General features: G+C 37.9%; 1 protein-coding gene across 2 annotated transcripts in view; it reads right to left on the bottom strand.

Annotated features, from left to right (window-relative positions):
* Positions 1-13,802, bottom strand: part of LOC115218253 (E3 ubiquitin-protein ligase MIB1) — a 215,141-nt gene that overhangs the window by 27,063 nt on the left and 174,276 nt on the right. The window contains exons 15-17 of one of the 2 annotated variants that reach the window (XM_029788000.2): positions 11,522-11,608; positions 5,845-5,973; positions 1,379-1,471 (exon numbers count right to left, since the gene is read on the bottom strand). In XM_029788000.2, coding sequence (XP_029643860.1) covers positions 1,379-1,471; positions 5,845-5,973; positions 11,522-11,608 — 309 coding nt within the window. The remainder of the gene's footprint in view (positions 1-1,378; positions 1,472-5,844; positions 5,974-11,521; positions 11,609-13,802) is intronic. The other variant, XM_029788001.2, reaches the window with a different exon arrangement.

Below are 13,802 nucleotides of genomic sequence, written 5' to 3'. Positions count from 1 at the left end.
TTAATGTTTTTCACACAACTATCATCCAGACATAAGTACAACATACCAGACCTTCCATTTTCTCCAAGAACACGAGTGTTGAAAACAATAGTCAAATCATACCCTTGCTGTCTTCAAAGTGGAAGACACTGGATAATGTAGTCGGGATAATCAGATAGAGTATGTTTGATCTGCCAGATCAGGGCTGGGCTGGAGCTAAACAGGCTTCATTGTTGAAACTGTATCCCAAACTAAGTTTCCTCTTTGTGGCAAGAAACATTTCCATCCTGATCAGTTGCCGAACCTCTACAAAGTGCACAAGGAACCCACAAAATAGTTCTGCTTCCATATTGGTGACAACATACAAAAATATCCTCGACCACATCCAAAAAGACATTCAACCGACTGAACTCAAATGAATTAAAAGAATCATGTGTCAATATGCTTTGACCACTGACTCACAAACCTGTTGTAACCTCCCTCAGCTTCTTCCATTGCCCCTAAAAGAGCCTTTTCTCTTCTGAACTCGTTCACTTTATACATCATCTGCCCCAGCACAGCTGACACAACTGTCTCTCTCTCCTTCACTCAAATCTTATATTAAACTCTTTATTCTCTTCTATCCTCACCTACCAAAGTTCAATCTGAACATTGACCTTATCCATTTCACAAGGGAGATGGCCTGCCTTATGGACACTATTCCTCTCCCTCTGACTAATTAATTAGAAAAACAAATGGAAATGTTTTTAAAAAGACTTCAAACAGTGATAGTAGTGTTGGGGTGGTTAATATAGTTGTGGACGGTTCAAGTAAAACTGCAGTGTTTACAATTGAGGAGACGGGAGGGTGAACAAGAATAAGGAAAGCTTTCAAATAAAAAAACACAAGTGGTAGTGCAGCAGCAGCAGCAGTTACAACAACAGGCCAGGTTAGCTGTAAGAGCTGCAACAGACCAGGTATGGCTGCAGTCGCTGTAGTAACTGTAACAGCTGCAATGAAAGATGTAGGTGATCTGTTGGCAGACCAATTATGGCTACCTCAGTGGCAACAGAGCAGTTGCTACCACGACAGTAACAACAGACTAGGTGCTACTACAGTAGCTGCAACAACAACAACAACAACGACAACAACGACGATGACAGCATACCGGGTGCTACTGCAACAGACCAAGTGCCAGTACAGTTAGTAAGACAATAGTTGAAGTAGCAGACCATCAATAAACTGGAGGTGGTAAGAGATGATGAAAAGAGGGGGTTGTATGGCAGGGCATAAGATGGAAGATGATGGAGATGGAGAGAGAGAGAGAGAGGAGAAAATGGAGACAAAGAAAGCAAAAAAGCAAAGACGGCAGCAGCAGCAGCAGCTGGCAGTGACTGTGGTGCAGAAAATAAACCCTTACAGTAGTTCTTTTCCAAACTGCATTTTGCTGGGAGTTGGCATCAGTCTCAGGGTTGTTGCCAATGGAAGTCATCCCCCCAAATGGTTCCACAGCCTAGAATACAAGAAATTTTGCTCATTCTTTCTTTTGGCTCACAAATATCTTGGATCATAAAAATCTTCAAGACATTTTGCTTTACTTTTCTATCAGGTATCTTTGGTAACGAGGTTGCAATCCTACAACAAAGGTCGTGTCAATTTAGGCCAAACGTACAGTGAATATAGATATTCTAGACACCACTACAAAGTAGAACTTAAAAGGATTTCATTTGGAAAATAAAAAAAAAGACAATACAGACATACTTAAAACCAACATTTCTAATCATCAGGAAATACAGAGCTGGCTTCTTCAGTTTCACATTTAATGATCAGAAAAGAAAGACGACCTGTTAGTAAAAGAAACATGTGACCTGTTGCAGTTTGGGGAGTTATATGGGGTTTCTAAGTATATTTATAATGTATTCTTTTTATATGAAATCACTGTTGAGTAATACTTGGTATTGGCACTAGAATATATTTTCACTGCTGAATGTAGTTTTGGCATATTTGAACACAAGGCTTTTGTTCTGTGATTGCAAACAGAAGTTATTTTATTTTTATTTATTTTATTTATTTATTTATTTTTTTTAATAAATTTCCAAGAAAAATAAAATATATTTTAGAATATGTAAGAAAATATCATGATACTTTGAAGCAAATGAAACAAAAGAAGTGCCACGCCAAATAAACCACACTGTCTTCATTGTGTTTGGTAGAGTTATGAAGCATTTTAGTAATTTTTGTTGCTGAAATCTTAGACAAAAGACACCAAAGTCACAGCATGCTGCATTTAGGCAATATTTTCGTTTTTTTTAGTAGAAAAAAAAAAAAAGAAAAGAAAAGATTAGCAATTTCTCTAGATTAGTGATGGAATCAAGGAAAGAATAGAATTGAAAGTAGTAAATTAGAGAAATTAAATAAAAGCCACAGTAATTACTAAAAATAATAATGATAATAATAATAATAATAATAATAATAATAATAATAATACAGATAACAACAGTAACAATCACAATAAATATAATGATAATGATAACAATAATGATATAATTTGTCCTTTTTATCTTGTGGGTGGGTTGGCTGGGTCTGTAGTGCATTATATATTGTCCTTTTTTTCACAATCCTGCAATATTTGTAAGGCCCGACTTTTTTGTATCAAACTACTTCTGTAACCCTGCCACAGTTGTCTCTCACCATCAGTTTCTTCTCACTCACTAAACTCCCATCACATCTCTTTCTTCTCACACTAACACTCACACACAGTCTTTAACCCTTTATCATTCACATTATTCTCTCAAAAGTTATGCTTACTTATTTTGATGAAGTAACTGTTAATTTTTAGAATTACATAGTAGGGCTGGTGTGAGACCAGACCTGGCCAATTTGAACATAAAACAGGGGAGAATATTTTGGCCGGATATGGTTAACGTACAACACATTTTTTTAGTTTTTTTTTTTTTTTGTCATCATCAATCTTTCATGACAGTTACTATAATTCTTCAGTTTCACTTACTCGACTTTGACTATGCTGGAGCACCGCTCTCAAGCGTGTAAGGCCATAATATTGTAAACTGATACTTATTAAAATAAATACCAGTCAAGACTTGAACCCAGAACATAAGGGAACATAATAAAATAGCACAAAGTATTTTTCTCCAAAGCTCTACTAATTCTGCCACTGATGGCCCACTTATCCAACACACCATACTTAAGTCTGTCGAACCTCCATAGACCTGCATTCAACACTTATGTCTTGTTATCTTTACAGCATCACATACTTCACACATGCTTCATACAGTCTATTCTTTGTTCAGAAGAGAAAAAATTTTGTAACTAGTTTTGATCTCAACTTCTTGCCTTCATGTGTACAACACTAACTCCCTACACACATACAGAACACACTTTACAGAGTCATACATTACAAGCAGATTCCCTGTTGGGTGGTTGGTGTTAGGAAGGGCATCCAGCCATGAAACCCCTGCCAAAAACAGACACCAAAGTCTGGTGCAGGCTCCTGTCAAACCATTCAACCCATGGCAGCATGGAAGGTGGACATTAAATGATGATGATGATGATGAATGATGACTCTCTAGACATGTATAGTACATAAAATAACAGTGACTCCCTACACACATGTGTGGTACACAGAACTAACTTCCTAGCCATATGCAGCCCTGATTCTCTGCATGCATACAGTACATTGAATTGACTCCTTATACACATGCAGTCCATAAAACTAGCTTCTTACACATGTACAGAACACCACACTGACTTCCTATACACTGGCAATACACATCAAGTACACAGAACTGAAAGCTAGTTGTTTTGTTATGCTTTATAATCAAGTCTCAACTACCCTGAGTTTGGAACATTTTCTGCAGTTCTTCAAAAATTTCTACGAGAATCAGATCATCAGTGAACAATAAAAGTTCCTAAATATTCTGACCTTGAACTTCAGATTTAATGCTACAAAGACTATGAAGATGTGAAATCACTGCTGATCTCCATCTTGTTGGCAATATCTTCCTACACAGCACGAACTGTCTTTACAGCCTTTCATTTACTCCAGCTTCTTCATTCTTCACCCAACTACACATTATGGCATTTACCAGAAAGTGTTCTCTAAGACAAATTCCAAGAAGTGCAATTCGTTCTTTGCTTAAAATAACAAACAACTACTGCAGCTGCTTCATACGGCATCAGTCTTTCAAATCAACACTGCATTATATCTATCCTACCAACTTTCTTCTAACTTCACTATGACTCACACACATTCTCCCTCGCTTTCTCTCTCTCTCTCTCAACTCATAGTCCATAAGCTTCAGGCCTCTGTTACTTCCTTTTCCAGTACAACTCTTTCCATTGTGTAACAATTAACAATGTTATTCTTATGTCAAGATAAGACATTTCCACAACCAGATGAACTAAACAACCACCAAGTACAGTACAATCTACACAGCACTCCCTGGCAGACTTACAACTTTTACTGCTTTCATTTCCAGTGAGGTGCAAGAACCTACGACTGATAAACCAAAGAGTCTACTATAAAATGCGCCTATTATAATGACCTAAATGATGATGTTAGCAACGTATGATTGAAAGGCAGCAAAATACAGTCTCAGGTTATGTTTATGTTAGTTTGGAATGAAATGTGAAGTACTGGAACAAAGTCATACACAATATCAAGCATTTGAAAGTTAACAGCCATGCTAACAGATCAGAATAGTTATAGAGAAATCTCAGCTTCACTTCAAATTATTACTCTGTAGTCTTCATATTAACTCACCAGAAGACAATGTTGCCATCCCCACACCTGAAGCCTAGCAACAATAACTTCACTTACAAAGGCTAAGATGGCAAACTCACTACCGTCAACACCAGAGACCATACTAGTTGCCCTCAATTTTAAAGGTCAGATTAGGTACCTACAACTGCACAAACCAAAGTAGTCACCCTCAATCCTTGGGACTAGAATGGTTACCCTCAACTCCAGAGACCAGACCAGTTACCCCCACTCCTAGACATGAGATTAATTATCTTCAGCCATATACAAGTTACCCTCACCTCCAAAGTCTATATGCTTACCCTCACTCCCAGGGCCCAGATTAATAACCCCCTGCTCAACTCCAGAGGGTGACTAGTTACCCTCAACTCCAGAATCCAGACTAGTTACTGTCAGTTCCAGAGTTCATTTTAATTACCCATTGTGTCACCCGTTTCCTCAATTTTATGTTGCCTGTTTCCACCAATCTCAAAGTAGTTGAGTGGCTTTCATCTTTTATTAGGGGTGTGGAAATCTCTAAAATATAACATCTAATATGCCTTGGTGTTCTGTATGATAGCAGTGACCAGCAAAGCCTACCCTATGTTGAACAGTAATAGCAGAGAATGGTGGAATGCATTCATAGATCTCCTCTTTGGTTTTGGGCCCTATGCTGCTATCCATAAGACGAGACTTACTGACACACAAGGAACAAGCCTCAAAGGTTTGTAACAAGTTTCACATCTGCCAATCAACTACTTTAAAACCAACACGGCTGGTTTTCTTCCGGGCATATGGAGAGAGTATTCTTCTCTATGGAGCTGATATGTGGACTACAACGAAGGGACATCATAATTGCTTTGATGATGAATATATGCTAAATCAATGACATTTGAAACAGACTAGTGATGTAGGAAGACAACAGGTAAAGACCAGTGTTAGAGAAACATCTGGAAACAAATTAAAAAATTTTATTAGCAACGCCTCACCTTCTGTCAGATTCACAACAAAGATAAATTGTTAGTACAAAAGATTAGAGAAAAAAATGTTGGAATCCTTAATGAGGTTTTCTGCAAAACTGCAAATGTTTGGTTCAATATCAAAGTAGTTAGATGGTAATTCCTTACCCTGCTAACATCTTGCATATCTTGAAGTTGTCGAAGTTGTGAAAGTGTATGATGACGTAATGCCTCGTGGAGGGGCGTATCACCATCTTTATCCGGAACATTCAGGTTACATTTTTCCCGAACAAGTAACTGGGCAGAAAGAAATAAAAATAAAATAAAATCAGAGTACAAATTTTATAAATCAATATTACAAATATGCCACATCACATGATAAGTTTTTATGTTTGTTGTCAACAGTTACATCATAGATGTAGTTACAGCAAGTTGAAAGACAGCACAGAATTTAAAACATTTCCAAATATATTTAGTTAATCATGTAAATGAATAAATAAATTTAATTTACTTTAAAGCACCCACTACACTCACGGAGTGGTTGGCGTTAGGAAGGGCATCCAGCCGTAGAAACATTACCAGATCAGACTGGGCTTGGTGCAGCCTTCTGGCTTCCCAGACCCCAGTTGAACCGTCCAACCCATGCTAGCATGGAAAGCGGACGCTAAACGATGATGATGATGATCTCATCATCCCTCTTAATTGAGAGAAAGAATTAAATATCTTTTTTGCCAAGTGTAATTTGCATAATCAAAAATGCAAAGAAGGGAAATAACTCAAGAGGGTCAATGACACGAATTTGGCTAATTAAGCTAAAAGAGTGTAATGAAGAGCATAAAATAAAGACTTAATTTTTTAAAAATATTTCTCCAAGTGGGGCAGATGTAATACCAAAATCTTGTGACAATCAATGAGGACTCCAGAAGTGGGGATAATCTAAAGAAGGGTGTGTGTAGATATATTGGGTTGGTGTATAATTATTGCGACTTATTTTCAACAAATTTTATTCAACAAAAACAATAACAATATTTAGCAAAAACATCTTTAAATGACGGTCTGACTGTCTACAAAGCAAATGGGAAGCAGTAATTGAAGTAGATGGTGAATATGCTCCAGAATAATCATTTAAAGATGTTTTTGTTACATGTTGTTATTGTTTTTGTTGAATAAAATTTGTTGAAAAAAAGGCTGCAATAATAATGCACCAACCCAATATAATCATCATCATCGTTTAACGTCCGTTTTCCATGCTAGCATGGGTTGGACGGTTCGACCAGGGTCTGGGAAGCCATGAGGCTGCACCAGGCTCCAGTCTGATATGGCAGTGTTTCTACAGTTGGATGCCGTTCCTAACGCCAACCACTTCGTGAGTGTAGTGGGCGCTTTTTACGTGCCACCGGCACAGGTGCCAGGGGAGGCTGGCAATGGCCACAATCGGTTGGTGGTTTTTATGTGCCACGACACGGAAGCCAGTCAAGGCGGCGCTGGCATCGGCCACGTACAGATGGTGCATTTTACATGCCACTGGCACAGGTATCGCAACCACAATTTCCATTTGATTTTTGATGCTGACATACTTGACTGAATAGGTCTCCTCAAGTACAGCAGGTCGCCCTACGATCCAAGGCACTTTGGATGGGCTGGGGCTTCTATGTGAAGCTGGTGCAGGAAACAGCCATGAACTCACATTATTTGTCGGATCTTCACAGTCCCAGCATATCTCCAGAGTATATATATATATATATATATATATATATATATATATATATATATATATATATATATAGATAGAGAGAGAGAGAGAGAGAGAGAGAGAGAGATCATCATTTAATGTCTGTTATCCTTGCTGGCATGGATTGGACAGTCTGACAGGAGCTAGCAAGCCAGAGAGCTGCATTAGGTTCCATTGTCTGTTTTGGCATGACTTCTACAGCTGGATGCACTTCCTAATGCCAACTGCTTTATAGAGTGTGCTGGGTGCTTTATGCATGGCACCAGCATGGGTATTATATATATATATATATAATTCTTAATCCTTTTTGAGAATAGTGGATCTTGAAGTACACATAAAGCTATAACTAATACCATGTAAATATTGGGTGGAAAACCCCGCTTTGGCTAGAAAACTCAAAGGTTATATATCAGATTTTTCTTGCAAAAGAAGAATCTGCACAATTGTATCTATTATAGAAACTGAGAATAAATTACCTAGAATTGAAGAAAACACTATTTAAATAACATTAATTAAATAGTAATAATGTTATTAATTAATAGATCGTACCAAGGTAATAGGTACAGAGGAATTGCATAAGATAAAAGACATTTCAGATAATCAAACACAATAACTTATTCGTTTATACACAATCCAGAAACTACATAAGCATCCACATCATTCATAACAATATATCACACCTGAAAATAAAAAGAGATATAAAAAAATGAAAATAGAAAATAAAAGACAATCAAATTCCTAAGCAGCTCCAAATTACCTGCTAAAAATGCAACTCTATCTACAGAATGTGGAAGTTCTAATTGCAGAATTTGTGTTACCATTATTCAAGGTGCCTCTTAATAAAGTGCATTATTACACTGGCAGCATGGCACAGTGAACAGAAGAAGGTGACAGAGATGAGAGATTATCAAGGAGCTGGGAGGGAGTGGATGGAGACGGAACAGGAAATTAATGTGTGAAAGGACCAAATGTTGACGCAGAACCTGTCTCCATCCATTCTGATGCACATTATTTGGGTATGAAGGACACGATTATTTGGGTATGCAGGTCTTCTCTAGCACCGTATGTCATCAATCATCCTCATCTTTTGTCATCTCTTTCATGAGTCAGGTGACACTATCTTGACATCAGCCTTCACTATTTCACCCCATCTTTTTTTCCTCACGTCTCCCTCTTCTACAGGTTCCATCCAGTTTCAGCTCTTGTTCATACACCTGTCATCTTTCATAAACATCACACAACACACCAAGTGCAGTATTCTCCCTTACAGATTACATCTGATTCTTTTTCTATCCAGTTTTCTCCCATCTTATTTACACTCCATCCATTCATGCACACAAACATTACATATTCAACAGAAGATGCTCACTTCATTTCATTCTGCTCAAAACAAATCTTCTGCAAATCAAGACATGAGTCTTGCTTTTAAGTTGCACTATGCTTCAACGAGAAACAGTGTACAATATCAGCCCTTTCTTTACTTTGAGAGATAAGCCCCTTGTTATTAACTCAGCTGGGCAAAATGAGTTGTCACATTCCGTGCCATGCTGAATCTCCCTGAGAACTAAGTCAAGAGTACACATGTCTGTGGAGTACTCAGCCACTTGTAGGTTAATTTCCTGAGTAAGTTGTTCCATTCATTGAATCAAATGGAAAATTCATTGACATAACCAATGGAGAACCAAATCTACTAACAAAGATAATAGCTCTCTAAACTTTCCTCATCATCTACAAAGACATATGCACGTGCACATACAAACACATAATAGGCTTCTGCACAGTTTCCATCCAGTAAAGACATTCATAAAGCAGTAGTTGGTCCATGACTATAGTAGAAGAATATGTCCATAAATCTTCCCTTTGGTTTTGTGCTCATGCCATAGAATATTTTGAGCCCCCTGAGAAACCTGGTGTGCATTTCATCATGCTGATCTTCAAGATCCCTCTTCAAAGTCCATGTTTCAACTCCAAGAGGAAGAATGCTTCTTACACACACCCTGGAAACAGTCAACCTTATTCACTTTGAAATACTTAATTGCCAGATGTTCCAAAGCTTGTTACGAGCACTGCAAGCTTCATGTCTAAATGTCTGCAAGTTTTTATTATATATACACACACACACACACACACACATACCAGCGCATTTATGCACAAATGCACACTGAGTCTATTATTTGAAAATCTGTGTAATTAACAGCATGCATCAGTGAGTGTGTGTGTGTGCGCATGCAAGAGAAAGCATAAAACTTGAAGGACCAACAGCATAAAAATTCCATTTCAAGTTAAGCAAAATAAATTTTATTCTTATTACATGGTCTCATCTTCCTTTTGAAACTGTCCAACATACAAAAACACATGCATTAAATCAGCAACACTCTCTCACCACTGAAGACTGTCTTTGCATTTGTTTAGCTATATCTAGACATTTGCAAGCCTTCTATTAACAAAGATGGAATATAAAAATACAAGAGAGAGAGAGAGAGAGTGCAAGAAAATACACATTTGTGGTAGAATAAGTGGAATTCAGTACATGTATGATATCTAGGATATAGGCGCAGGAGTGGCTGTGTGGTAAGTAGCTTGCTAACCAACCACATGGTTCAGGGTTCAGTCCCACTGCGTGGCATCTTGGGCAAGTGTCTTCTGCTATAGCCCCAGGCCAACCAATGCCTTGTGAGTGGATTTGGTAGATGGAAACTGAAAGAAGCCCATCGTATATATGTATATATGTGTATGTGTATGTTTGTGTGTCTGTGTTTGTCCCCCTAGCATTGCTTGACAACCGATGCTGGTGTGTTTATGTCCCCGTTACTTAGCGGTTCGGCAAAAGAGACTGATAGAATAAGTACTGGGCTTACAAAGAATAAGTCCCGGGGTCGATTTGCTCGACTAAAGGCGGTGCTCCAGCATGGCCGCAGTCAAAATCACTGAAACAAGTAAAAGAGTAGGTTTTCAAATCGTAACTCTCTCATCGACCACTACAAATTTGTGACAGAGCTGATATAAAGAAATCTATATTTTTCTGAAGTGTAAAATTATCTCCCCTTAACCAAGAGAACTCAGAAATGACTACAATAACTATTCAACAAGTAGATTTCATGTTACACAATTTCATGACCATCAACTACAGTTTAATTAGTTTGGCTGTTCTCATAAAAGCTTCAATGATTTCATTCGAGCACACCATCCATCATGCCCCCCGCCTCATACATGTTCTTAATTCATCGACATTTGCCATTTCACTGTTCTCAAGCAAGTTGTTCACACAAGTCAGACATTTTCTTCTGTTGGTTCTTCCTTCGATTGACTGCCATAAGACACACAAGTTCTGCCGGGTGCCTGACACAAGGACCAGCAATTCCCATTCTCCTCTGCTGAATCTTCTCGGTCACTTTGGGTACCCACAACTATAACCAGTTACATATCTCGTGTACCACCATCCAAAACTGTAAAGCACTGACTTTCTCTTAAGTCTTGGATACAACTTCAGCTAGTTCTCCTCTGCTGTGATTTAAGAAGAACACTGAACCTAATTGTTAGTTCTGCTTGATCAAGGATGACCAGGGACTAAAACCTGCATCAGTTCACTCAGTTGGTCAACACCCAATCCAAGTCTGGCATCTATTTGGATGTATTTTTCAAAACCATTTTAACAAAATTATGGGCATAACAAGCGTCAGCATAAAACACTATCATTCACAAAAAAACACATTTTCTTTGGTTGGTTGAGAAAACTGACGTCTTTCTTTCTCAATGATTTCTTTATCTAACAAAAAACAAAATAAAAGGGTGAAAAATAACCAGTTGTTTTAGTCTACACAACCTGGCGTGTTGACAGGTGGCCAAGAATGAATAAATAAACATTATTGACAAGACATAACACAAATAATTCTGAAGACCCAGTGATGAATGATGTTATAAAGAACAGAAAAAGTTTAAAGTAAATAGCTGACAGAGCAGGAAAACTGACTGTTGTGTGTATATTTTATATATATATATATATATATATATATATACACATACACACACACAAAAAAATAAGTGAAGTTGACTGCTTTATTTACATATATATTTACACACACACATATATGCTTACATACTTTATATACTTACACGAACAATCTGTGTGTGTTGTCTCTCAACAGCCAGGTGTAAAGCAGTTTGTAGGTTGACATTCTGAATATCCATGTTCGCTTTGCCCTGATGAAATAAATAATAGAAAATAAATATATAAAAATAAATACTATATTATATATAGAAATGCATAATAGACAAGATATATAGATGCATATCTATGTACACAATGCAACCTTGCAATAACGCATAGCATTATATTATATAGCACACTGGTATCTACTAATAGCTGGTGATATGAATTGTTGACAGTGAAGTGTCATACCCTTGGACAGACTACAATGAACTGTGCTATACTGTGATCTCTACTCACAGCTAGCTAGGCTATAGGTAATTTAATGTGTTTCTCTTGGATGCAGTATAATGGACTGTTGACAGGTTTAAGTTTTGGTCATGGATACAGTACAGCAACCTATACCACACTGTAGTACCTACTTACAGCTTGATTGATGGTAATGTTAAGGATTACAAATTCAAATCTGTTGAATTGGTGTGGTTGTGTGGTTAAGAAGTTTACTTCCCAACCATATGGTTTCAGGTTCAGTCCCACTGTGCGGTACCTTCAGTAAGTGTTTCTACTGTAGCCCTGGGCCAAGCCCATCATGTGCGTGCGTGCGTGTGTGTATGTATGTGCATATGATTGTGTGCGTATGTGAATGCATGGGTGTTTGTATCTCCATGTCAGTTATTTTCAATATTCTGCAAAAATATGTCTGACTAACCATGAGGAAATATTTATTTATTTATTGCCCACAAGGGGCTAAACATAGAGGGGACAAACAAGAACCATGAGGAAATATTACCTTGCTTGGTGACAAGTATGGGTTGGTCACAGGAAGGATAACTAGCCATAGAAAATCTGCTTCAATAAAATTCAACCAACCCATGCAAGCTAGGAAAAGTCAACATAACAATGATGATGATGATGATGATATAGACAGTTCTATACACAGATTAGACAGTTCTATACACAGATAATCAGAAAAACAGGGAGTGCCCATGACTTTTGGTGACCCTCTCAAAAACAGTGAGATTTCACATAGGAGAGATCAACAAAGTTGATGGAGACCCTTATTCAATCAGTCTTTTCTGCCAAACTGCTAAGCTAGAGGAACGTAAACACATCAACATCAGTTGTTAAGCAGGTGGGGTGGGGGGACAGAAAACACAAAGACACACTGTCATAGATATATATATACATCAAGCTTTTTTTCAGTTTCCATCTACTAAATCCTCTCACAAGGCTTTGGTCAGCCCAAGATCATAGGAGAAGACATTTGCCCAAGTGGGACTGAACCCGGAACCATGTAGTTGAGAGGCAAACTTCTTACGATGTAGCAACACCTATATATATATATATATATATATATATATATATATATATATATATTGGTGGCACGTAAAAAGCACCCACTACACTCACGGAGTGGTTGGCGTTAGGAAGGGCATCCAACTGTAGAAACACTGCCAGATCAGACTGGAGCCTGGTGCAGCCTCCTGGCTTCCCAGACCCCGGTCGAACCACCCAACCCATGCTAGCATGGAAAACGGACATTAAACGATGATGATGATATATATATATATAGTTTATTGAAGCCGGCCCATTGACCTGTTACTCTGAAGTTTCCACAATGTAAAACAATACTATAAATTATGTATGGCTATTTCAAGGTCCCAGCAAAAGAGAGGGTGATATGAAGTGGCATAGTGGTATAGGCTGAGTAACAAATGCTAAAAAACGCCTGGAAAGACTGGAAGAAAGGCAGTAGTAAAGATCAATATGAAGTAGCAAAAAGGGAAGTTAGATGCCAAGTATAATTAGCCAAGAAAGAAGTTTGCTAATGTTCTAAGATGGGAAGATCAGAGGAGAGGAAGATTTTCTGGATTGTAAGGCAGTGTGAGAGAGAAAATCCAGGAGTTATTGGAGGAGGAGAGAGTATGAAAGTATGAAGGCACACTTGTGCTGTTTCACATTGAAGAGAAAAAGGGCAGATAACTGTTATAATGAGAGACTGTTTAATGAGGACAATGCTTGAGGAAAAAAGTGTCTTCCTAAAGTAGACCAAACAGAGAATTGATATCAGTTGTGTAGATGGGGTGATTAATGATGTGAAGGCAGAGAAGGCACCTTACCCACCAAGAATTATTACCAAGATGTTAAGATATCTGGTGGAGTAAGACGTAGGTAAGTCACAACTAATGACTGGCATAGCAGTATTGTCATCATCTCTGTTACAGGAAGAAAAGAGATACACCAGAG

This window comes from Octopus sinensis, linkage group LG13 (assembly GCF_006345805.1).
Source record: "Octopus sinensis linkage group LG13, ASM634580v1, whole genome shotgun sequence".
NCBI classification, from domain to species: domain Eukaryota; kingdom Metazoa; phylum Mollusca; class Cephalopoda; order Octopoda; family Octopodidae; genus Octopus; species Octopus sinensis.
The sequence above is the reverse complement of the archived record's forward strand: the minus strand, read 5'-3'. Positions and strand labels throughout refer to the sequence as shown.